This window comes from Copadichromis virginalis, linkage group LG6 (genome assembly GCF_057382275.1).
Source record: "Copadichromis virginalis isolate Kocher_CV1m ecotype Utaka linkage group LG6, C_Virginalis_male_GT1.1, whole genome shotgun sequence".
Classification (NCBI taxonomy): Eukaryota; Metazoa; Chordata; class Actinopteri; order Cichliformes; family Cichlidae; genus Copadichromis; species Copadichromis virginalis.
In genome coordinates this window covers 3629288-3655014 of record NC_140623.1, presented here as the reverse complement: position 1 = coordinate 3655014, position 25727 = coordinate 3629288, and the positions used below count along the sequence as shown (strand labels likewise).

Below are 25727 nucleotides of genomic sequence, written 5' to 3'. Positions count from 1 at the left end.
AAAATACCTCTGAGCTTGGTGTTAAAAACTGAAGGAGAAGTGTACGGACAAATGCATGAGGCCCTACGTGCGTCCATAGAGGCATTAACGGCATTGGAGGTTATAAAGCAGAGAGTAATGCAGGGAGGGCCAGAAGAGGAGAATGAAGACCGTGCGACGTCATCAGAAGAAGAGGATGATAAGGAGGACGAAGATGGAGGAGCTGAACCTCAACCAAGTACAAGCCTAATTTTGAGGAAAAGAAGTGTGAAGAGAGACCAAGCACAGAGACGGCCCATATTTAAGAGCTCAAAGAGTAGAAAAGTGAGTTTTGAACAAGGAGCTCCTGACCCTGGTTTAAGTCTGCCTCTAATAGCAGGTCCAAAGAACGAACCAGTTTATCGCGCCTATAAGGTGAGAGATTTGGAAGCATTGGTTAAACAACTTCCACCAATAACCAAGGGAGAACATTGGGAAGGAGAAGAATTAGCGCTGGGCGATTTTCGCGCTTTGGCCGGACGTTGTATGCTGGGTGGTGGGTTAGCAGATGTAGAGCAGATAGCTCAAACAACCAGATATGCAAATGACCTGCAATACCATGAGGTGCAGGGTGACTTAGCAGATGCAGTTCGGGAGAAGTACCCAACTCCTAACTCTGGAGCCATTCCAAAAATTATTTGGGATCCCAAAAACACACCCAGAGAGTGTTTAGCTAAAGCAAAGGAACAATGGTTGTTAGGAACAGGAATACATCCGGGGAAGGAGGGTGAAAGTAGAGCGTGGTTTCGTTCGGCAGTGCTGGCAGGGCTGCCCAACCAGGTTGCAGTTGACTTGGAAAGGAACCCAGATTTTGCCGTTGCAGACTCGGTGCAGTGGGATAGACATGTGACCCACAGACTTCAGCGGGAACAGGATTTGACGAACAAACAAAAGAAAGAGTTAGATGAAGTACAGGCGCAGCTGCTTAGGCTGCAGCTGGGTGAGGCTCGCGAAAAATATAATGCGAAGAAAAAAGAACCGAAAGAACTAAATAAGACTATAATGGTGGCAAGGCCTCAGCCCGATCCTGTGCCTGACTGGCCAAATCAGGATCCGGGTCTCTACCCTGACGATCGTTGGCCCGCCAATGCACCAGGGCAGCGTCAACCAGTGGGGAATTGGGGGACCGGTGGACTGCAGAGAGGGCGTGGTGGATCCGTGAGGGGAGGACAAAGGGCTCGGAATCCAGGGAATCCTAATAATGTGTCTTGGACTGGCTGTTACAGCTGTGGAGCAGAAGGACACTGGTCCCGAGAATGCCCTGAATCGCAGCGAAATTATCAGAGGCGAGGCTATCGATCCCAGGCACGAGGAGGCCCAAGACAAAGAGCTGCTTACAGGGGAGCACATCAAGCTCCAAACCCGAATGCAGCACCAGCCGCCCAGTACCCAGTAGCTGACTGGGGCTGGGAGGGGGAGCAATACTGACGGAGCCCGGAGAAACCGAACAGCGTGGGAACGGCAGAACCCATGCTGTCGATGACCGTGGAAGGCACTGAATTGCCCTTCCTGGTGGATACTGGAGCAACATACTCAACATTGAAAGACACACCAGACAGTGCAACACTCTCCTGTCACACAGTTAATGTGGTAGGCTTTTCCGGGATTCCAATGACACTGCCATTGACAGATCCAGCATTGACACAGCTGGGAAAACAGACTTTGAAGCACCAATATGTGGTGTCCTCACAGGTGCCTGGAAAATCTCATGGGCAGGGACCTGCTTGTGAAACTGGGATCACCTTCAAAGACTCAATATCTAGTCCAGAACTCTGAACAACCCACTGCCGAAATCTACTGGGGGAGGCTAGTGGAAGAAGGCATTTTGAGACATTATCAGCTATGGAAACCCTGGATAATGAGCCTGGCCGTCTATTCCCCTCCGCGAGATCCTTTCCACGTTACACTCTTTTATGATAGGGAAGATAACGATATCTATCGGGAAAAGTTCCAGTCTGATCTTGAGGGACAGACGTGGAATGTGCAAACACATAACATTTATGTTGGACCAGAAGGTGTGGCCGCGGCTGTGAAATTTACTGATGAACAACTGCCTTGGTACAATGTGGGAGAGGATTTAGCCCCTCACATTACATTGGCGGTCCACGAGGGTCATGGGCCAAGAGATCTGGGACCAATGGTCAAGCGGGCGCTGGACAACGCATGCTGGCAAAGCACCCAAATTCCAAATGTCTGGTATGCACCAAAATGTAAAATATATCGCATAACTTGTTTGTCCAACGATGCAGTGATCTTAGAACATAAAGAAATCTCCAGAATACATGGCAGGGAAAGAATGGATCATCCTGATGCAGTAGCTGAGCTCTCAAAATTGCCTGGTACTTTGTGGTCCGCAGGGCCCACAGATGTAGGTCTAGCTAACTGTTCGCCTGTCCTGTTCCAGCTGAAGTCTGACATACCAATTAACAGACCACAATATAAGCACAAAACTGAAGCAGAAGAAGGTATAGCTGAAACCATTGAAGGACTGTGGAAGGCAGGAGTGCTTGAGCCCTCATGGTCATTTTGGAACACACCTATTTTGCCAGTGGAAAAACATGGGACAGGGAAGTACCGTATGGCACATGATTTGAGAGCAATAAATGCCATGCTGAGGACTGACACTGTGCCTGTACCAAATCCCTACACGGCTCTGACCGAAATTACTGGGGACCAAAAGTGGTTCACATGTATTGACCTAGCGAATGCATTCTTTTGTCTCCCACTGCACGAGTCACTCAGAGACATTTTCTCATTCACATACAGAGGCCGCAAATTTAGGTACACACGCCTACCACAAGGCTTTGCACTCTCACCAGGAATTTTTAATCAGGTGTTGAAAGAGGCATTGTCCCCATGTCAACTGCCAGGGGGCTGTAAATTAATACAGTATGTTGATGATCTTCTTATTGCAGCCCCGTCAGCAGCGGCCTGTACGGCAGCATCGCTCGTGGTGTTGAACAGATTGGCGGAGTGTGGCTTCAAAGTGAGCAAAGAAAAACTGCAGTTGGTCCGGCCAGAGGTAACATTCCTGGGCCGGGTGATCGCACACAGATCAGTGGGGTTAATGAACACACACAGAGACCAAATTCTGACACATCCAAAACCAAGAACTGTGAAGGAGTTGCTTTCCTTTCTTGGCTTGACAGGTTACAGCAGGCAGTTCATTCCGAACTATGCGGGTAAAACGGCCCCTTTAAGGGACCTGATCAAGAAAGTTGGTGTTTAAAATCTGAAGGCTGAATTGCCTTGGACGCCGGACACAGAGACAGCGTTCATGTCGCTAAAACAGGATTTGTCAAGAGCCACAGATCTGGCCACACCTAACTATGATGAGGCATTTTATCTTGATGTTTCAGAAACAAAGGGAGTTGTGAATGGTGTGTTGTTTCAGAAAAAAGGGGGAGGTAGGGATGTACTTATGTATGTTAGCATAAGATTAAATTCAACAGAAGCAAGGCATCCCACATGCACACAACACGCAGCAGGAGTAGCAAAGATAATTCAGAAAACAGCACATATAGTGAGGGAACACCCACTGAAAGTGCTTACTACACACAGTGTAGTGGCCTATGTGAACTCACAGGCATTCACAATGACTCCACTGACGCAACAAAGGTTGAGCAAAATTTTAGAGGCGCCAAATTTGATATTCACACATGAAGGAATAAATATGGCGGACCTAATGGGGTCAGGAGAACCACATGACTGTATTAAGAAAGCCCAAGTTGAAGGAAAAATCAGGGAAGACCTAAAGGCAGAGCCCATACTTGGAGCTGAGGATTGGTTCACAGATGGATGCTGCCACAGAGATGAAGAAGGATTGAAAGCCGGCTATGCAGTAGTCTGTAGAGTAGGAACTGAGTTTCAGGTGAAAGAAGCAGGAAAAATCGAGGGACAACAGTCGGCCCAGAGAGCTGAAGTGATAGCCCTAACTCGAGCCCTGAGGTTGGCTAAAAACATGAGAGTGAACATCTACACTGACTCAGCATATGCGTTTGGAGCAGCTCATGTGGAACTGGTTCAGTGGAAGAGAGCCGGGTTCAGAACGGCCACTAATGCACCCATCTGTCACAAAAAGGAAATGGAGGAACTGGAAAAGGCCCTGGAGGACCCAGACGAGGTAAGTATTATAAAATGCAAAGGCCACTCACAAGCAGACAGTATGGTGGCAAGAGGAAATCAGAAAGCTGATGAAGCCGCAAAGGAAGCAGCGGGCTACAAAGGACAGAGACAACTGGTGCAGGTAACCCCAGAAGAGGAGGTTAGCACTAACAGCATGGAAGAAGTTAGAAAGGCTCAGGAGGAGACATCCCCAGAGGAAAAGGGGGTGTGGGAAAACAAAGGAGCCTGGCAAGATGGCGGTTTGTGGAGGGGGCCAGATGGGCGTCCCGCTTTAACGGCCAAAATGGCGGAACAAAAGGTGAATGAGGCTCACGGGCTTGGTCACGTGGGAGTGAAACAGATGGAGAGAAATTTGTGCCGATGGTGGCATCCTGATTTGAGAAGGATGATACTGGAAAAGGCCAGAACGTGCCTAATTTGTGGGGCACACAACCCAAAGCCAGCAGTAAAACCTGAAGCTGGTAAGTTTCTCATGCCAGAAAGGCCAGGAGAAGAGGTCGTGATTGATTATACCGACATGATTGATACAGGCCCAGGTGGGGTGAGGTATTTGTTGGTGTGTGTGGATGTTCTGACTGGATGGCCCGAAGCATGGGCGACCAAATGTGAAGATGCGAAAAGTGTGATTAAGTGCTTAAGCAATCATTACATTCCAAGGCATGGGTTTCCCAAGAGAATTAGATCAGACAATGGTACTCACTTCAAGAATAAAGATTTGCAAGAGGTAGAGAGGATGTTGGGAGTGCAACATAAGTTCGGGACGGTCTATCATCCTCAATCTCAAGGAAAGGTAGAGAGGATGAACCTAAATTTGAAAAACAAGTTGGCTAAAATTTGTGCGCAGACAGGGCTAAATTGGGTCGCAGCCCTGCCCATTGCTTTGATGACCATAAGATGTTCTGTTAACCAATCCACAGGTTTCACCCCTTATGAGCTGCTGACTGGGAGACAGTTTCCAGCACCCTGGACAGTGGTCCCGGTGGAGCAGCCCAGGACAAGCAACAGGTCTCATGCAGAATATTTTAATGAGTTGAAAGCTCTTGTGTCCAGCTTTACAAAACAGGTCACTTGTGAGAGACCCACGGGGAACGGAGAGGTCCCGGACGCAAAGGCAGTGTGGCTGAAGGTCATTAAGCGAAAGTGGAAGGAGCCCCGCTGGACTGGTCCGTATGAGGTGACCGCCCGGACGGCTACAGCAGTCCAGCTGAAAGGGAAAGGCGACACCTGGTACCACTGGTCGCAGTGTGCACCCGCACACGAGAGCTTGGTGGAGGAAAATTCGTCTTCAAGGAACGCAGGTGTCAAGGAACAGAGGCAGAATAAACCTCTTCACCTGTGTAACGGGCCGACCAGTAGTCCACCTGGAAGGCCGAAGAAAGAAGAGCAGCCTAGGAGGAGATCGCCGCGCCTACAGAAAGGAGTGGTAACAAATTGAGAGTTTGAAAAGGGGTGGTTCAAATAAAAAGAGTAAAAAAGGGAAAGTGGAAGGGGCTTGTTCTGTCAATTATGTTGTCTCTATCTGTATTGGTGGGTATTTTGGTGACCTGTGGTTGTTGTCTCATTCCTTGTGCCCGAAGGTTGGTAGAGAAAGTGATTGTAAAGGCAGTGGACCCTGGGGCGGTGGCCCCTATGTCCATGATGCCGATGATGGATCTGGAGGTAGCCGAGTGGACTGAGGAGTGAACAACAACCTGTGTATCGACCTCTGGTGTGCCAGAGGTCGTAAGGGGGAATTGTGGGGATGAACAAAAAGTATTTTACCAGCATAATATAATCTGCAGTATGATCATTGCTTTAACAAGGTAATAGATAGCTTTAAGATGGCCTTAAGATGTTTATGATGATGCTAACTTTGTATTTCAGGTGCAGTTATAACCATTTTATACATATTGCATATCTGTGCTTATTTGAGTTGATGTTCAGGTTCTTTAAAGGTCGTAAGCCTCACTGACGTGACTGTTCAGGTGATACATGCTGAGGGAAAACTAGAACATAGAAGGAATTGCAATACATGCTTACAAAACACTTATATCAGTTTATTTTATTATCTTTTATATGTTCATATTCTTGTATTAAGGTTTTAGTAGAGGTTCTTGGTTAAAACATTTATTTAGTAGAAGACATACACATAGTCTCAGTGAGCTTCTGGTCTGGTAAAAGGTCAGAAGTGCAACAGGTGAATTGAGAAAGAGCATTTGAGGACGAGACACAGACAGTAGGTGAAGAGGTGACACAAAGAGCATGTGAGGTCAACACACACACACACACACACACACTTTAAATTAGATTTATTTAGAGGAGAGGTTAGTTATGTTTGGCTGTAACTGCAAAATTGTCTTGGTAAAAGAGGAACCGTTTCTTGGTGTCTCGGCAAGAAAGAGGAACAAGACAAGAACTGAAAGGTAGACAGGAAGGGCTAGCCATGAAAATAGAAGATGATTTTCTAGGTGAAAAGTCATGATGATGTTGATCTGATCTATGTATAAAATGTATCTGTGACGCATGAAGGGGCGTCAGTAAACAAACCCTGATGTTATAAAATAATTGTTTGTGCTTTAGTAAGTTGAAGATCAATTGCTGTGTTCAGTGATCTTCCCACATGTGAATTAAAATCTTCGTTTGACTTCACCCGGCCGGACCAGTGTGGTTATTTTTCGATCACCTCTTGTACCCTTTCTCAATTCTTGAATCTTAACAGCAGCCACTATCTTTTCAAGATTTTTTGCTAGGAAAGGGAGATTTGAAATTGGCCTGAAATTATTTAGATTGGAGGGATCTGAACCATTCTTTTTCAGTATTGGGGTTATTATTGCAGTTTTAAGAGAAGAAGGAACAGAACCAGATATAAGAGATGAGTAATATTGTATACAATATTAGCAATCAGTGGGGCAAGAGATGGGAATGAGAGTTTAACAAGATTTGTCGGCAGTGGATCAAGTTTACACTATGATGACTTTAAGTTAGTAATTATGGAAGATAGCTGAGTTATTGTGGGAAGTTCAAAATTGGATAGAGAGAATGAGGACAAAAAATGCAGATAGAACAATTGACCATAACACAGGACGAGGGCAATTGTTGGTAAAGATTCTCAATCTTGGTGTAAAAAAAGTCCATAAATTTGTTGCAAACTGCGACAGAGTGTGCATGTATGGCAAAGGTATCTGGGGGTTTAACAATATTATGCAATGTAGAAAACAAAGTGCAAGTGTTTCCTTCAGCGGATTCAATAACAGAGGTGTAGTAAGCAGATTTAGCATGATGAATAGCTTCTTTATAATGTTGTATATGACTGAGATACATGTCCTTGTGAATAGTATTCCTGGAGAGACATTCCAGGCAGCGTCCGGTAGCTTTAAGTTGGCGAAGTTCAGATGAGTACCATGGCGCAGAGCGAGAGAAAGAAACAGTTCAAGTTTTTTGGGGAGCCAAGGTATCTAAGAGGTTGATTAAGTTCATTGTTATAGTGAGATACCAGGTCGTCTATGGAAGCTGAGGCATTAGTGGTAGGTAAATATATTAATGCCATGGGAAAGAGCTGATAGATCAATGCCCCTAATATTTCTAAAAGTAATTGAGCGGTTTTGTTTATTTTTGTATAGTGGGAAACTAGCATTGAATAAAACTAATTTATGGTCTGAAAAAGGCATGTCCAATACAGCACAATTCTTAGGGGTGACACCAATCCAGCAAACAAGATCCAAAATGTGTCCTTTGGAGTGTGTGGGAACGTCCATATATTGGTGTAAGCCAAAATTGTCCAGACAGGATATAAACAGGATATAAAATCTCTTGTGAGTATTTGATGTGTGTTGATACATTTTTATCTGTTATGCTTTGTTAACTACTTTGATGTATTATGATTGTTATGGTTTTCATATTTAATACGTGCTGGGTATTTTCTCTTTTCCCTCTCCCATCTCCTTTTTTCCTATGTTATTTTGTCAAGCATCTTGGTATACCCTTGGTTTTTCACTGTGCTTTATAAATAATGTTTATTATTATTATTATTATTGACCAATCAATTAAAATGTAAAATAATTAGATTAAACAGTTAGTAGGCATAGTACCAACTAATGGCAATGGTGATGACTAGTTGACTGGTTGACAACTTAGACACATCCTTTGTTTAAACCAACGCAGCACTTAATCATTAGTTATTATTAATCTTTCACTCTCTTCCACAGTGTGTCCTTGTTCCCTCACTCAGCATGCAGCATTATTTACCATCCCCAAATTGAAGGACACGTTATATTTAATGGGAAATGGGAGATCAGAGACAGGCCACGAACTGGGCATCTTAAAAAGACCACACCACAAGAAGAACATTTCCTTACCCTGTCAGCACTTAGGAACCACAGGCAGTCTCTTACAGCTTTGCACTCAAGGTTTACAGAATAATATTGATGATGGCTCTCTATTTAGCTAGGTCAAGTGATGGCTTTTGAAGCAACGGCTTAACTACTGCCAGCTTCAAGGCCCGTGGTGCATAGCTGTTTAATAGAGGTCGGTTGAAAAGACTGCACAGAGTAAACCTCCAGTCTTATTGTACTGCAATGGCTGCCCTTCACCGTCAGGCCCATTGGTGGTGTGCTGATTCTGGCAACATGTGCACTGGAACCTGAACATGTGGAGAGAGGTTCAGCTGTGTGTCCAGATTCTGCCAATGACAGTTGAATTGCTGAGTCAAAATGTGGAGAAGATACAGAGAACACTATTCTGATTGCTGGCCAATAGGCTGGTGGCAGTGTGATGGTGTGGGTCAGCATCACTTTCACTGGAAAACAAGGTTTTTCATCATTGGAGGCAATCTCAGTGCAGAGGGATATAGAGATGTTATTCTGCAACCAATGGCAGTCTGTCATAGTACGGCTGTGAGCCGGCAGGAATTGGACCCAAACGCAAACTCACTGGAGACAGGACTGAACTCAAAATGGCAGCTTTTATTGCTGAACACAAAGACTCTAACAAAACACACAGGGAGCTACAGGTAGAAACACACAGCATGAGGGTACGACGCGACAGGGAGCACAGGAAAACACAGGGCTTAAATACACAGGGGAGTAATTAGGAAATGGGCAACAGGAGGGAGACACAGCTGGGAGAAATTAGGCTAACGAGACAGGAGAAAGGTAAAACTGAACACATTGACATGAGACATGAACTTTCAGAACAAAACAGGAAACTAACAGACAGAACCAGAACGGACACTGAACTTGGCAGGCAGACTCACGAGCAGACACAGTGACACCATGGACAGACAGGGAACACAGGCAGGCATGAAACAAGCACACTAACACATAGCAAACCTAAACAAAAGACAAGGCAGAATAAACAAGTATATAGAAGAATATAAAGAAACACAAAACATCGAGTCCTCAGACTCAGGACCATGATAGCAGTCCATATTGTCAAACTTTGGGACTGAACTCTATCCTTCTGACAATGCTCATCACCACATAGCAGGATTTGTTAGAGACTACAGAATTTGAGAGTGGAGAGGTCTGCCTGCAGTCTTCACCCAACTCCACTGAGCATTTATGGCTGCTGTTTAAAAGAAAGTAAACAGGCTTTCAATTCAAGGAGCTTAATATTGTAAGGTAAAGACCCTACAATAACACAAAGAAAACAGAGTAAAAATCAAGAATACGACCTCCTGTGAGAAAGCACTTTGGCGACAGTGGGTTTCCTTTTAAGAAACCTCCAGCAGAGCCAGGCTCAGGCAGGGGCTGCCATTCACTGTATCCAGTTGGGGTGAGGGGAGCAAGACAGGACAAAGACATGCTATGGAAGAGAGTCAAAGATTGATAATAACCAATAATTAAATACAGAGTGATGTATAAACGTATGGTGAGCGAAAAGAGAAGAGAGAACGAGAAACAACCAGTGCATCATGAGAAGCCCTCAGCAGCTTAGACCTATTGCAGCAGTAACTAAAGGTGGATTCAGGGTCACCTGATCCAGCCCTGACTTTAGGTTTGTCAAAAAGGAAAGTGTTCCAGGTTCCACAGAGGAGGGGCCTTAAAGCTGAAGGCTCTGCTTCCCATATTACTTTGAAATATCCTAGGAACCACAAGTAAGCCCACAGTCTGAGAGCAAAGTGCTCTGAGGTGATATGGTACTACAAGGTGATCAAGATACGATGGAGTCCAAAAGCCATTAAGAGTAAGCAACACTTTTGATACCATGTTGCCCATTTCTGGAGCCGACTACCATAACCTCAGTTTTATTTAAATTTAGCAGCAAAAAACAAAAAAACTAAAATTAGAGGCCATCCAGGCCTTTATATCTTTAAGACATTCCTGTAGTTTAACTAATTAGTGTGTGTTATACCAGGCTTTACGGATAGATAGAGTTGAGTGTCATCTGCATAGCAGTGAGAATGTATGCTATGCCTCCTTATGATACTGCCTGAGGGAAACATGTATAATGTAAACAGAACTGGTCCTAGCACTGAACCCTGTGGAACTCCATAATTAACCTCAGTGTGTGAAGAGGACTCTCCATTTACATGCACAAATTGGAATCTATTAGATAGACATGAATCAAACCACTGCATTGCAGTACCTTTAATACCTTTACAGCATGCAGTCCTCACTGCAATAAATTATTATGGTCAACAGTATCAGTCAGGTGTTTTACAGCTACTCTTTCAAAAATTTTTGAGGTAAACGGAAGATTGGGGTGTGGCCTATAATTAGCTAAGACAGCTAGGTCAAGTGATGCCCATTGTGCATAGCTGTTTCATAGAGGTAGGTTGATCATATCTAAGATTCAAACATTGCAATTTAAACACATTACCTATTACAAAAAAATCACAGTTTGGTGAAATAATCTTTTTGAAAAGGGTGTCAATATCTGAAACCAGGTCTTCAAATGACAAAGTGACTTGCTAAGACGGGGATGTTTTAGTTGGTAGGTCAGACACTTTGAAAGTGTCACGGTCCTGGGTCGGGTCGACCCAGCATTTTGAGTTTCTTATGTTTTGGTTTATTTTTGCATTATGGATTAGTTATTCTCTGGTGGTACTGTTTTGATTACGATTATATTCTGATTCTTTAGTTATCTGATGATGATGTTGATGATGATGATGATTATTTCTGGTTTAGGTTTTGTTATCTTGCCCTTATGTTTAGTTTAGGTTGCCTGTGCTTAGTCGTCTCTGCCCGTATGTCCCTCTGTTTGTCCATGACGTCATTATGCCTGTTTACGAGTCTGTCTCTGTCTGGCGTGTGCTTCCTGTTTTATTTTGTAGGTCTGTGTCCTTTGTCAGTGCGTTCAGCTTTGTGCTCTCCCTGTCTCGTCAGTGTAATCAGCGTCAGCCGTGCCTCCCAGCTGTTTCCTCTTCGCTCTGTTCACCTCTTGTATTTAGTGTCTGTGTCTTCCCCTACTCGGTGTCACATCGTTAACGTCTGTTCACCCTCGCTTCCTCTGTGTGTTCAGTTTGCCAGCAAGCCAGCCTTCCTGCCTACTTATTCCGTTCTTCCAGTTTAGTTAGTGTTTTTCTGTTCTGCTTCTTACCAGCAATAAAGCTGTGTGTTTTGAATTACTTCCGCCTCAGTGAGTCCTGCATTTTGGGTCCTCTCTTCCTGCCTGCCTACACACAGACATGACAGAACGATGCGACCACAACCAGGACCCAGCGGACTCGTCCCGGGAGTGTGATCTCTCCCGCATCCAAGGTTTGATGAAGCAGATTTCCCACACCAAAGACACTACGACTATGGTGGTTGGGATTAACGCTATCAAAGCCATCCTGGAGGGAAATCCTCACCTGCGCCAGCTAAGAGGATTTATGGGCTATATGGACCAGCTGCACGAAGCCCAGGAGGTGCTACAAGCTTGCAAACTCGCGGCTTTTGCCCGCTCCCAGTTTGCCAACCTGAAGCCACCGCAGCAGCAGCCGCGGAGCACGGAGCTTCCCGCTACGGAGCAGCGACGGTCACAGGGGAGAGGCGTCTCCACACCTCTGCCGCGGGATTCCTCCGCGTGCTGTTCCGAGCCAAATTCACCGGCCTCCTTCTTGGCAGCGATGTGGTCAGAGGATGAGGAGCAAGTTGTCATCCCTCCGCCACTTCTGTTCCCTCGTCTGGGAGGAAACGCCGCTCACGCCGCCGGCACCCCTTACCTCAGCTGGATTCGGGAACTTCTGAGCAGCCGGCTGGGGTGAGTAACAAGAACACTTTTTCTGTCTCGTCTGAGGGGGGCTGTTCCCTCTCAGGGGATTTAAAGGACTTTGTTCATACTCCTTTGGAGCTTAGAACCATACCCAATAAAGCGAAGGTTAACTCAGAGACTAAAAATTCCAGAGAAGCGCTTGTTGCTGCTAAACTAGCGTCTCCTGACCCTATGGGGCTAGTGCAGCCTGCTCTTCCCCCCACTGGCAGCTCAGCCGAGCGGTCTTTGCCTCCTATTTCTGCTAAGAGCCCAGACGAGCTCAGCCTGCCTGCTAAAGACTGTTTTTTACCTGCCCACTCAGAGCAGGGGAACCCGAGGAAAACTGTTTTCTCTGAGCCCATCCAGCGGGTGAAACTGTGCTCTGGAGGCTCAGGAGAACATAGGCCACCACCCTCTTTACGTTTGCTACAAACACCTCTTCAGCCAGAAGCTCAGTTAGTTGCCCGACGGTCCCCAGTTCAGTCTCCTCCTGTTCTCCAGTCAGTTCAGTCTCCTACTCAGTCGAGTTCAGTGCACTCTCTTGTATTGCCAGCACCTCAGCCATTAGCACTGCCTGCTCCTCAGCCACCATCTCCACCCACTTGTTTTCAGGAGGAGGATAGCCCCACACAGACTTTTGTTGCTCCTCAAGACCTGGCTAAATTTGAGACTTTTGCTCTCTCCAGGGCCTCCCCAGAGGTTAGATGTCAGCATTCAGTTAACTCTGGCCCCCTGGATGTAAAGAAGCCAGCGCTACCAGAGGTCCCCGAGCCTGCTGGTTCTGTTCTGTGCCTGCCAGAGGTCCCCGAGCCTGCTGGTTCTGTTCCGTGCCTGCCAGAGGTCCCCGAGCCTGCTGGTTCTGTTCCGTCCCTGCCAGAGGTCCCCGGGCCTGCTGGTTCTGTTCCGTGCCTGCCAGAGGTCCCCGGGCCTGCTGGTTCTGTTCCGTCTCTGCCAGAGGTCCCCGAGCCTGCTGGTTCTGTTCCGTGCCTGCCAGAGGTCCCCGAGCCTGCTGGTTCTGTTCCGTCTCTGCCAGAGGTCCCCGGGTCTGCTGGTTCTGTTCCTTCTCTGCCAGAGGTCCCAGAGCCTGCTGGTTCTGTTCCGTCTCTGCCAGAGGTCCCAGAGCCTGCTGGTTCTGTTCCGTGCCTGCCAGAGGTCCCCGGGCCTGCTGGTTCTGTTCCGTGCCTGCCAGAGGCCCACGTGCCTGCTGGTTCAGTCCTGTGTGTGCCAGGGGCCCACGTGCCTGCTGGTTCTGAGACTGTTTTCGCTGGGGGGCCCGTGGAGCCCGTCCAGCCTCCTGCTTCACCAGCTGGGGGGCCAGAGGAGCCCGTCCAGCCTCCTGCCTCGCCAGCTGGAGGGCCAGAGGAGCCCGTCCAGCCTCCTGCTTCGCCAGCTGGAGGGCCCGAGGAGCCCGTCCAGGCTCCTGCTTCGCCAGCTGGGGGGCCCGAGGAGCCCGTCCAGCCTCCTGCTTCGCCAGCTGGGGGGCCCGAGGAGCCCGTCCAGCCTCCTGCCTCGTCAGCTGGAGGGCCCGAGGAGCCCGTCCAGCCACCAGCTGCAGCTTCATCCACACCGTCTGCAGCAACATCAGCTTCATCCATGCCGCCGGCAGCAACAGCAGCTTCGTCCTCGCCTGCTGCAGCCTCATCATCCTCGCCAGCTGCAGCCTCCTCATCAGCTTCAGCATCCTCATCAGCGTCGCCTGGTCCAGCTTCAGCATCCTCATCAGCGTCGCCTGGTCCAGCTGCAGCCTCTTCATCAGCATCCTCATCAGCGTCGCCTGGTCCAGCTGCAGCCTCTTCATCAGCTGCCTCATCCTCGCCTGGTCCAGCTGCAGCCTCTGTGTATTCAACCTCGCCTGGTCCAGCTTCAGCCTCTGTGTATTCATCCTCGCCGTCGCCTGTTCCAGCTTCAGCTACACCCACGCCGTCGCCTGTTCCAGTTTCAGCTACACCTACGCTGTCGCCTGTTCCAGCTTCAGCTACACCCACGCCGTCGCCTGTTCCAGCTTCAGCTACACCCACGCTGTCGCCTGTTCCAGCTTCAGCTACACCCACGCCGTCGCCTGGTCCAGCCCCGGCTTCGGTTTCAGCCTCGCTTAGTCAATTGGCAGAACCCAAAAAAATTCACCAGCACTGAGCCGGAGTATCCAATTGGCTGTCGGGCTGTTGGGTGCCGACTGCAGCCCCGTAACCATCAGATGGCAACTGAGACTGAAGACTGGTGCAGGGGCGTCAAACAGCCAGTGACTATGTCCAGATGTTGCAGAGAGCATCCCTGATGACAGAGAGCCCTCGTCTGTGAGGTAACCACTGGGTTTTTCAACAAGACAACGCAGCAGTACACAATGACCGCAGGATAAGGGACCTCTTCCAGGAGAATAACATCACTCTTCTGGACCATCCTGCATGTTCCCCTGATCTAAATCCAATTGAGAACCTTTGGGGATGTTGCAAGTGAAGTTTACAAAAATGGACAACAGTTCCAGACAGTAGATGCCCTTTGTGCGACCGTCTTCACCACTTGTTTCCACTCACCTCATGGAAATGCTTGCAACAAACATACCACAAGGAATTATTGAAGTGATCAATAATAACAGTGGAGCTACTGATTACTGAGTTCATGTTTGAAACTTTGATTTCTGTTGCGTTTAACAGGATTGTTGGAGGTGTGGTCCTAAACTTTTGATCAGCTGTAGAAACAGCCCATTTCAGTTTAATTGTTGTTGTTGTTTTGTTTGTTTGTTTTTAAATAAATTGCAGGCTCAAATGTTTTGTCTCACCCCCATTTCTTCTTGTTGCATGTTGAAGCTCTATTTGGAACCTTGTTAAGATCCAACCATGCAAAATATGAATTTTTGCCCATTTTCAAGTGGTCTTAAACTTTTGATCGGGACTGTACCTTGTTGATGTCATAAGAGAACTGATAGGAAGGCAACACTAATTCAAATAACTACTCATTACAAACAAACTATGTACTGAAAGCACAACACATCTCACCTTTCTTCCTGATGCTCTGTTTGAACGTAGCAGGGTTTCTTGGCCATCTCTTGATTTCATTCTTGATTGGCTGATTGGATATTTGTCTTAACAAGCAGCTGAACAGACATGCCTAATAAATGAAGACTGCCTTAACTGATCTATGAGCTTCACTAAGATTAATGAGAGTGACATTACTGCTGTGAGAATTGTGCTAAAGAAGTTGAGAAAAAACTGTAAAATTTGTACTTTTTGTATTAAAAAGAATAAGATTTGTAACATTTAGTTGGCAAAAAGAATAAAAATCTGTGGTGTCAGTCACAACAGGTCTTACTCTTTCCATGACTGTTCGCTCCACCTCTGTAGGCATGAACCCAGCCTCCTGGATTTCTGACCACTCGGCACTCCACGTGAGCCTGTATTACAGCTGCCTTCTGCACACCCATATCACTAATCCAGCTGTGACAAATCCTACTCGCTGCTAAATCTCCCCACCCTCAACTCCCCAAACCCTTCGACAGAGAAGCCATCGAGCATCCCATCGGGTTCCCTCTACACAGATGTTACAGCTGGATTGCAGATGTGTAAATAAATCACTGATCAACACTGTGAGCTGCATTTTTTTTACAGCGGGACAGCCGATGTTACTGGGTGCTATTTGTTAAATGAAAAGAAATACACCATTCAAATAAAAGTGAAAAAAAAATGTAATTGAGTGCAGTATTGTTTAATCTGCAGCACTCACAATCAACAAACAAAACGAGTTTACTAAAAATGAGACACCCGTATGTTAGGTGAATATTTTCACACTCAGTTCTGTGCCTCCTTTGTTGTATCTTTATGCAGTCACTTTCCCCTCCATCGCAGACTTTTTCACACACACTGCATCTGAAAAGCCACAAGCACTGAGGACAACCCCACACATGCCTCATACCAACTCTTTAGCCTCCTGCCATCTGGCATCAGGGACTAAAGTATTTAGGTCCCCAGTGTCAGACTGCAACACTTTCTTCCTGTAAGCCAACAGAAAGATTAATACTCAAGGAAACTGGAAACATACACAAATACACTTCCCTAAGTGCTTGCACTTTGCAAGAAAAAATGTACATCAGTGAAGGTGTGAACAACTTTGACTCCATTTCCTAGTCTTGCCTCTTGATGACCTTGTTACACACTTTGAATTTTAATATTAATATTAATTTTAATATTAACCTGCCAATCCAAGTCAGTTCCTACTTCAGAGTCCACAGGTGAGTTTTTAAGGTTGAAGTCTCCTACTTATGTACTTGAGGTGCTTTACTTAAGTATTAGGATATTTAATCTATTAACTCATTCACTGCCATTGACGTCTATAGACGTCAATTGAAAGCATACGTTTGAAAATGGCTGGCAGTGAATGAGTTAACATAAAATCTATTAATATATCTATCACATAGGTGGTACTTCTATACCTATGCTATAGTACTCATGTAGCATATGAGACAACACAAAGGCATAATAATGTAATGTCACAATGTAACAATGTAATGGGATACTTTTGTAATTCATAACTTTCACTACTTAATAATACTGAAGAGACCTACAGACTGTCGCCAAGTTTTTATTCATTAAACTCTGTAGCATCCATCATGCTAGGATCTACGGTATAAACTGGCTTGAGGCAACTGTGAATGACTGTGGTTTAAATAAAGTTGAATTCAACTGAATGGACAGACTAGGAAAATCTCTTTGAAAATGAAACAGAATATTTAATGATACTTTGCTCCAAAAAAGTTGTATATAAACACATAGGCACGACATTCTAGAACAAAGAGAGCTCAGGTGTATTAAATTCAAAGTGATCACTCTCATGCTCATCTGTATAAGCACCATCATCAGTCAGAGCTTGATGGCTGCTTTAAATCCCCTGACTGAAGGCCTGTTGGGGATTTAAACCAGAGTGAGCAACGAGTCTGCAGATTTATAAACCTGGGTTGAAAGTCAGGCTTCATCTCCAGGGGACACAAGACTTCTTATCATCTGTGAAGTCTGAAACAGACTCTGAGAGGATCTTCACATGTGATGCTGGTGTCGATGCCGCCCACATGAAGGCGTCCAAAGCTTGTCAAAGAAGACTTAAAACTGTAACTGCTGTAAAAATGGCTGAATTAAGGCTGACAAAACTTGGAATAAGGGAATTCTATTTTACACTTTAACTAAATTAGCAAATATTTCTAAAAGCACCCCTTGGCTCGGACAAATGATTAAGAAAATGGATAAATGCATGAATGTTTTATCATTTTGTAGCAATAAATAGTAATACACAAATAGTTTGTAACAGGTGTGTAACTTCACTCTCAGATTGATTTATTTCTCGATTATGTCCATGTGTCTGAGGTTTGATGTAAAGTGAAGCCCCGCCTTTTTATGTAACCAAGCTTTTCACACACACGCTCATATATACTTAATATTCTTATAAGGCCGGCTGGAGTATAAAGCCTGCATGTGCGAGCATGTGAGCAGCTGCTTAGCATGTGGCCCCTCCCACCAACCGTTTGACCCCAGTTTTACTCATTTCACCGGACTCCAAGCACCCTCCTCCCCCCCAATCAGCAGCCATCTCCGCCCTGCTCTCAGCTTTGTTTACTCCCGAAACATCCGGACCAACAGCTCGAGCCAGTCTTTACTCTGTAAACATATATTTCACCATCCAACATCAATCACACACACCTCAGCATCATGCGGGGGCTACTGGATAGCAGCTGGATGAGGTTTGGACCAGCAGGCAGAGAGTCGTATGACTGGGTGACAGGATCTCCTTCAACATCAGAGCAGCAGGTGTGTAGAGTTCAGCTGTGTAAATCTGACAAATTAATCCTTTATATTAAAGCTCCCCCAACAACAACTACTACCGTACTAATAATAATAATAATGAATGAAAGAAACATTTCTCACCTAGCTTATTTTTGTGTATCCTTGTTTTTAAATTAAATGTTATAATTTTAAGATATGAGTTATTCCAGCACTGATGCTGCAGAGCCAACATCTGTTGGAATAACACCATAACACCTTAAGATGAGTTACTGGCTCCTCTGCTGCTTTGATGATAGCAGATGTTGGTTGTTAAGGAAACAGATTTTTACATTAAGCTCAAAGTTGCAGCTGTTATGTTTAATAAATACTTTTATGCTACAGTTAAATTAAAGGTTTTTTTATTTAAGTCAACTCATTTTTTTTCAGTTAATCTGATTTAATTTTCACCTGTTATATGTTCAATTCAATTCAATTGAATTCAATTTTATTTTATATAGCGCCAACATGTAACTCTGTGAAATGCAGAGTTGCCTCACTTTCCTGTTGCCTATCCAGGCAGCATTAACTAATTGCTAGAAAAAGTGAGGCAACAGGAATTAGGGACACTATGAGTGGACGTAAGAAGAACATGTTTCTTCACACGTTGTTCTCTCAAAGCTGGAGGGCTGTAGAATCACCCTTTGTTTCTGGATCAAACCGTCTCAGGGTTATGAGTGATCAGCACTGCAGATGTGCAGGTGGGACAGCTTAATCTAAAATGAAATCAATGTTATCTCACTGCAGAAACAGCTGCTGCTTATTATAAATTGCCCACAGGTGTGAATCTTAGTACGAAAGTCTGTCTGTCTCTATGTGTTAGCCCTGTGACAGACTGGCTAACTGTCCAGGGTGTACCCCGCCTCTTGCCCTGGAAAAGCTCCAGCCCCCCGGCGACCCTGAAAAGGATAAGTGGAAGAGAATGGCTGGCTGGATGGATTATTACAGCAGTTGTAGTAGTAGCAGTATTCTACTACGAGACAGCCAGGTTCCTTTTGTTTGTACAAATTTGTTCATAAAATACCAACTGTAATAATTCAACAATTTGTAAATGAAACATTCTGACACATAATTTATGCACTGTTAGTGAATGAGGGCTGTTTTTTGGTTAAATGGTACATTTTTTCAGTTTAAACATTTGATTTGTTTTTAATGTTTTATTGTGAATAAAATCTTTTGGGTTTTTTTGGGAGGGGGGGGGGTATAAGGTTATATACTTACCTGTACATCATTAGCAATCTGCATTAATTTGCACATCTCTTACATGAATGTGCTTATAGATGACTATGGAAGTTCTGACAGTGCTGACAAATATATCATGAATTCTTCTTTGCTGATCTCTAGGACAACAGTTTTTATGGACTCGAATTAGGATTTCCAGAAAGTGTGGAGCTGGTGGTTTACATTATCCTTCCAATTGTCTCCGTCCTCCTGCTGGCTGTCCTGGTTGGTCTGATATACTGCTGTTATTCACACAGTAAACTAAGCTTGGCTAACATCATCACTCTTGACCTTGAGGATGCAGAGAGCAGCGTTGAGTTTCTGTCCTCTCTGACCAAGAACGCCGAGCGCCACGCCAGCACCAGCTCTGATGGATCCGATGGAGTCTTTGTTATGGTCTACCTGCCTCCACCGTACGAGGAAACGCTCACCAAGATCACCAGAGCTGCCAGCCTATCCAGTTCCAAAGATGTAGAGTCCATAAAAATAGAAAATATAGAAGCAAAAATGTGTCCAGAGCTCAAATCCACTGGGTGACAATTGTCCTAAACCAGACCCAGCCAACTTAACTATCATCCAACTCTCCAGCGCAATAGAAAACTTTAGCTTCTCTTGGTTCCTGTTTTGATCTTAGTACACATCAAGTCTTGTGTGTTTTTTTTCCTCAACACTACATGTAATATCTTTTCTAGCAGCAGAGGGCAGTAGCAATCTCTGATAAAGCAAACACACCACATGCCAGTGTAAACAGATACTGGAAAGGACCATCTAGCTGTTCAAGAGCCAAACTGGACTTAAAGGGAACAAATGATATGAATTGCATGCTGGTCTTTATTTACTGTCTTTATTAAAGTTGATTCTGTTCATCTGGACGTAGCGTTTTCAGTGGGAGAAATATTTCATTATTTATCCAGGCTTCTTCAGTCTCAGCTGACTGCAGGTTTACACAACCTTATAAACAATACATTTGCACAACGACTGAAACTAGCACCACTGAATGAACAGTGGGCTGGGAGGTCAGTTTAACCCCAGTTTAACAGTTAGAAAACCTGAAACTTATGGATTTCTAACTGTTTTGGGGTCAGGACGAAAGAGTTAAAAGCCAGAGAGATGCAGTGTTTAGAGAAAACGCGTCTCAATTGTGATTGTGTGATTCTCCTGACACACAAGGGATCACTAAGGGTTAGTGTTGTAGCGTCCTGATGACACCCAGTTTGTGCTCCAGTGGATGATGAGAGTCAGACATTAAATACTGATCCGTGTCCGTAGGTTTAAGGCACACATCAGCTTTTAAATGTCCACATTACTGTTGTAAATCTCACAGTCTATGAAGGCCAACCTGCCATTTTTCGCATCCTCCCTGGTGAACTTGCTGTGTTGACCCACCGTGTTAATGTGATCAGTGAATTGTGGTATGTCCTGAGATTTGATTTTCTCCAGGTGTCATCCACATACCTGATCCAAAGCTTGTTGGTGTTCCATGGTAGGATAACAAAGCCCCCTTTTCCACTTCTACCATTTGCAGGTTGGCCAAAATCGATGAAACTGGGGAACCCATGGCACAGCCATGTTTCTGCCTGTAGTACTGACCCTTATTTCTAAAATAGGTGTAATGAAGACAGTTCCAAGAGCAAAAAAATGTGGTACGTGCAGAGAGTGGTCCTGTTGCTGAGGTTGGGGTCACCCTGTAATCTCTTACAAACTACCTCCACTGCTTCAGTAACTGGAACACAAGTGAAGAGAGATGTAACGTCGTACCAGACCATTGCTTCATCTGCCTCTATAGTCAAAATCCGAGGTGTTCTGGATGTGGTGTTTATAAGATTGGGGAAACCTGGAGCCTGAAGAAGTCACTTGAATGAGTGATGAAATGTTTCGCCCACTGAAAACGCTACTTCCAGATAAACAGAATCAACTTTCTGGGATTTCCTTATACCTGAACGATTGAGCATGCATCAAGACATTTACTGCATGTGTGAATACACTTGTTTGTGTTTTCAACTTGTTTCGGATTTTCTTTCCCCTCTGTGACATGTGACCGTGACATGTGTGTGACTTGTCCCCAAGGACAGAGTGGAACAGAGAGAAAGACAAATGTAGAAGTGCAGGATGAAGAATCTAAAGAAACTGCATCAAAGACTGACCTCTAGTGGTAACAAGCCAGAATGACAACATCAACAAATTTGCTTACTCTAATATGGTTTTAATACACTGTATGATGTACACGATCACATGTTATGGTCATAATCTTTAGTAGAAATCTGATTTATGTTCCCAACACTGCACATGAAACCATGATAGCGGTATTATTTGTAAGTATGCCAGGCTGAAAGAAGCACAGAATTGTTTTTAGCATTTGTTATTGCGTCATATATCATGTTTGAACAAAAAGATGTCTTCATTATTGAGGATCAAAAATAATTAAACTACAGCCCTTGAAGGGCTATCACCTGCCAACAAAAAGGTCCTGCATTTGAATCAAGGTGGGATCAACCTTTCTGTGTGGAGTTTGCATATTATCCAGTACTTCAGCAGCCTAACACAGTCCAAAGACATGCATAGGGGTAAGTTAACTGGTGCTTCTAAAGCAACTGGGGTGAATAAAAACATGAAATGGTTCTGGATTTTTGACACTAAAGGACACCTTGTTCGTCTCTGTGAGGCCAACAGCCTCCGACCTTGCAGTAAGAACAAGTTGGATAGCTCTGCACCGTCCTGCTAGAACTGTTGGGGCTCTTGACAAAGCTGAAAGTGAATCTTACTTGTCGAGTACATCCTACATCTATATTGTGTCTCCTGATGCTAAAGTTTAGTAATCAACCTCACACTGGTGATGAGTGCTCCCACTCTGCCTGCTCTGTCCTCTTTCTGGTTTTGTGTAGAGACAGGCAGGGTGTGCGAGGCAGTTCCTAAAGGAAGTACACCTACTGGCTGACTGTTTTAAAAATGGCTTGATGCTAACAGCATCTTTCTTCCTTTTAACACCTTCACCACATTCATGAACTCATCACATATATTTTGATGGTAATTGAATTTGATTGTTTTGTTGTTGCTATTCAAAACTCCATTATCTGTGTGGTCTCACTGTTTTGTTTGTGCTTTGAGCTGCTCCATGGCAGTACCTGTGCCATAGGACATTATTATCTCTACTTATCTAAGTCACTGGTTAACATTTCTGTATTCTCCTCTTCACACTGCTCATCTTAATCCACATTTCCTAGATTCAATTCAGTTCTTCCAGACAACTCTAAATCTTTACTTTACATGCTTTAGTTTTATTTTATTTTCACAAATCACTTTATTCCTGTTAACATATATTCATTACTAATGGCATTCAGCAAAGTACTCAGCTGCTTGCTTATCTTTGCACTTATCCTGCAAGATGAGCTTAATCCTGCAAGAGAACAGATTTGCATTAGTTTATGTATTCAAATATTGCAATTTATTAGGAATAGCATATGCACTGATCTCACAAATATCTATTCAATATTTAAATATTGAACATTATTAGTAAAAGCAACGAGTTCATCTTAAAGGTCATGTTTTCAAAACAGATAAAGACATAACTCACTCTTTCTTTAGCTCCTTCCAATGGGCTGCCCCAAAACCTTTTTCACTGTGGAAATCATGAAAATAGGCACTGAAGTGAATTTCACTGAGTACTCACGGTTCCTTCTGTTAATAATTGGTGTAGTTGCAAACAAAACATTCAACTTTCTAATCTGATCACAACAAAATCTCTCAGTTGTCATCGTGGATCTTTGCTGGTTCGTTGCATCCTGTGACATCATACCGACAAATTACACAGAAAAGACAGAAAGACCTACACCAGATCGACGAAGAGCTTCATCAGACAGCGGACATCGTCTTGTATGTCATCATCAATCAAGTCTAGAAGGAGAAAAAGAAACAAACATTTTTCTAGTTCAGATGTAGATTCTGTTTATTTACATTGTCTAGGCTTGACGCTACAATTACATCTGATATTCTATCCATCAAATTTCAAGAAAATAACAAGTGAAAGATATTAAAAATCTACAAACGTACTTATTTGCCTGTAATGAATGATACTCACCCATGCAGTTTATCGCACAAATATTTGGTGATGAATTTGTGCCGTTACCACAGACCAGCTGATCCCAGAGCTGGAAAATGCCATAGAGTGTGTCGTCCGAGTCCCCAGAAGAATTGTTCTTCTGCCAAATGCCATCGTCTCTCAGCCCGTTACTGACCAAACTGGTGTTAAATTCTGATACGTTTTCCACAAAACAGACGACTGGAGAAGAAAAGAGAAGCAAACTGACAAATGTTTTTCAAACGACTGGGCATATATCTGTTTAATTTCCTCTGGATATTTATGGCTCCTAGAAGTTGCTAATAATTCCATGACTTAGTTTTTCCTAGCACCACCAACATTTCAAAACATGTCTTTTAACATATCTTAAACAAACCCGAACCAGTTTCACCTAACATTTTTACCACTAATCTGGTTGATCTGGAGGAAGAATATTTATCTGTGTTTGGGATCATTATCCTGTTGCAATATGAATCCTTCTCAAAGATGACAAAGCAGCTGCCATCTGGCATGTTTCTTTGCTATCACAGTGGTGCTTAATAAGTTGCTGAGAGTTTGCTTTGTCATTTCACGTGAATCGTTGGATCTTAGTTGTTCACATTAAAATGGGATTTCAGAGAGGAAACAGAGTCGAGCCCACAGTTAAAGTACCTTAATAATGAAACTAAAGCATAAGAGCAAGATAGAAGAGTGAGTTGGGCTAGCTTGCCATTTAAAGTGAACACCAAATTACTGTTTATATTAAAGATATACAAGAAAAAAGATGTCAGGCATGACTCTTGTCATACTCCCAGTTTGTTTACAAGTCTAATGTTTTGATTTCATCAGCTTTCAAAGACTCTATACGAGACTTAAAACAAATATCAATATAAAATCGAAGTCCTAAAATACAATAAATCCATTAAATTAAATCTATTTCATTTCTAAGCAGACTTCAGTGCATCGTTGCCACTTACTCTTGGTCACGAACTTCTCACTGTCCAGTCCTGAATCTTTTGCTTTCTGTGGAAGGCTGCTGGTTGCCCAGATCAGTTGGTCTCTCAGTTCACATTTTGGCACAATTCGTCCACCGGCCCAGCTGCAGCCCAGCACTACCAGGAGAAATATTCTGTGTACCCTCATCTTGAGTTCATCTGTCGTCTCTGACTCAAAGAGCATACGTGACTTAGAATATATCATCTGCAGAGCCGCTGGCAATAGGCCATCTCTTGTTCACTTTAGATAAATGCCATTCCCTGAATGGAGCACAATAGTTATCCCCACCAGCAGCCAATATCACATGGCTTCTGAGCTCAAAAGAGGGTGTGGGAAGAAAATGATATGTCTACCTGAAACTCTCTTTTCTTGTTTATAGGGCATGCCTTCATGTAGCTGAAAAGACCTGGCTGAGAGTGTAAAGGACAGACGAGGTGAAGCTGAATTATCACATTATCAGGATTCATAATTTCAGAGGATCAGGTGTTTGAGCACACAGTGTTACTACAGTAACCACAGAATGTATTAAATATAAGGCCACCTGATTCCTGAGTGCAGCTGTCATTTTATATCCAACAAAAAGAAGAACAATAACAAGTCCAGCAAAACAGCAACATAAGAAGAGCAAATCATCTTCACTCAGGAAGGAGACTAAAAAGAAGAAACCAGAAGTACAACACATTATACAAGCAGTGCTCATCTTCATTTGACTTGCAACATTACCTCATATTCCACAGTCCAAAAGTCAAAATGCTGGGTCAAAGTCTCAGGACCGTGACATAGATTGCATATTTATTCAGGTACCTGACCTGTGTGTATTTTGCTGTGCAGAACTTACCTCCAGTAAACAGACCAAATAACACGAACAATATCATCAGTTGTTTTAAAATCAGTGAAACTTTAAAGGAAACAAAAATGAATGCACTTTATGTGTCAACATCCAAAATCGAATTTACAAAAGCTTGCCAGGTTTTCACGACTTTAACTGCAGTACGTTTTAATGCTTGATGATGATTATCATGATAAACAAAATAAGCTTATTTGAAATATTTGTCAAGAAACCTTAAAGCAGATTGTCGTGAACACAGTCACAGTTTGCTGTTCAATAATTTCTTCCCAGGCATCATTGTAAGCCTACAAGGAAGTCATTGGTTAAAAATAATAGTGAGGGAAAAAACTGTCAACTGTGAAAACTGTAAAATTTACTGCAAGCATCACGGTTATGTCTCCACAAAACGCACGAAACAGCAACAATGATCTGACAGATAAATTCAAGCTACACAAAGTCAACCTAAAAAATAGCCTAGTCAATGTACGATGTTATAAAGGGCTTAAAAGTCTTTGAAAGTTTTCTCACC

The 25727-nt window shown here is 44.0% G+C and overlaps 1 protein-coding gene across 1 annotated transcript; it reads right to left on the bottom strand.

Annotated features, from left to right (window-relative positions):
- Nucleotides 1–22587: 22587 nt before the first annotated feature.
- LOC146706976 (lysozyme C, milk isozyme-like) lies at nt 22588–24552 on the bottom strand. The gene is made up of 5 exons (XM_085460824.1): nt 24351–24552; nt 23395–23595; nt 23147–23210; nt 22891–22935; nt 22588–22713 (listed from the first exon to the last, which is right to left on the bottom strand). Exons 1-5 carry the CDS (start codon nt 24550–24552, stop codon nt 22644–22646), a joined length of 582 nt encoding a protein of 193 aa, XP_085316950.1. The 3' UTR covers nt 22588–22643.
- Nucleotides 24553–25727: the final 1175 nt, after the last annotated feature.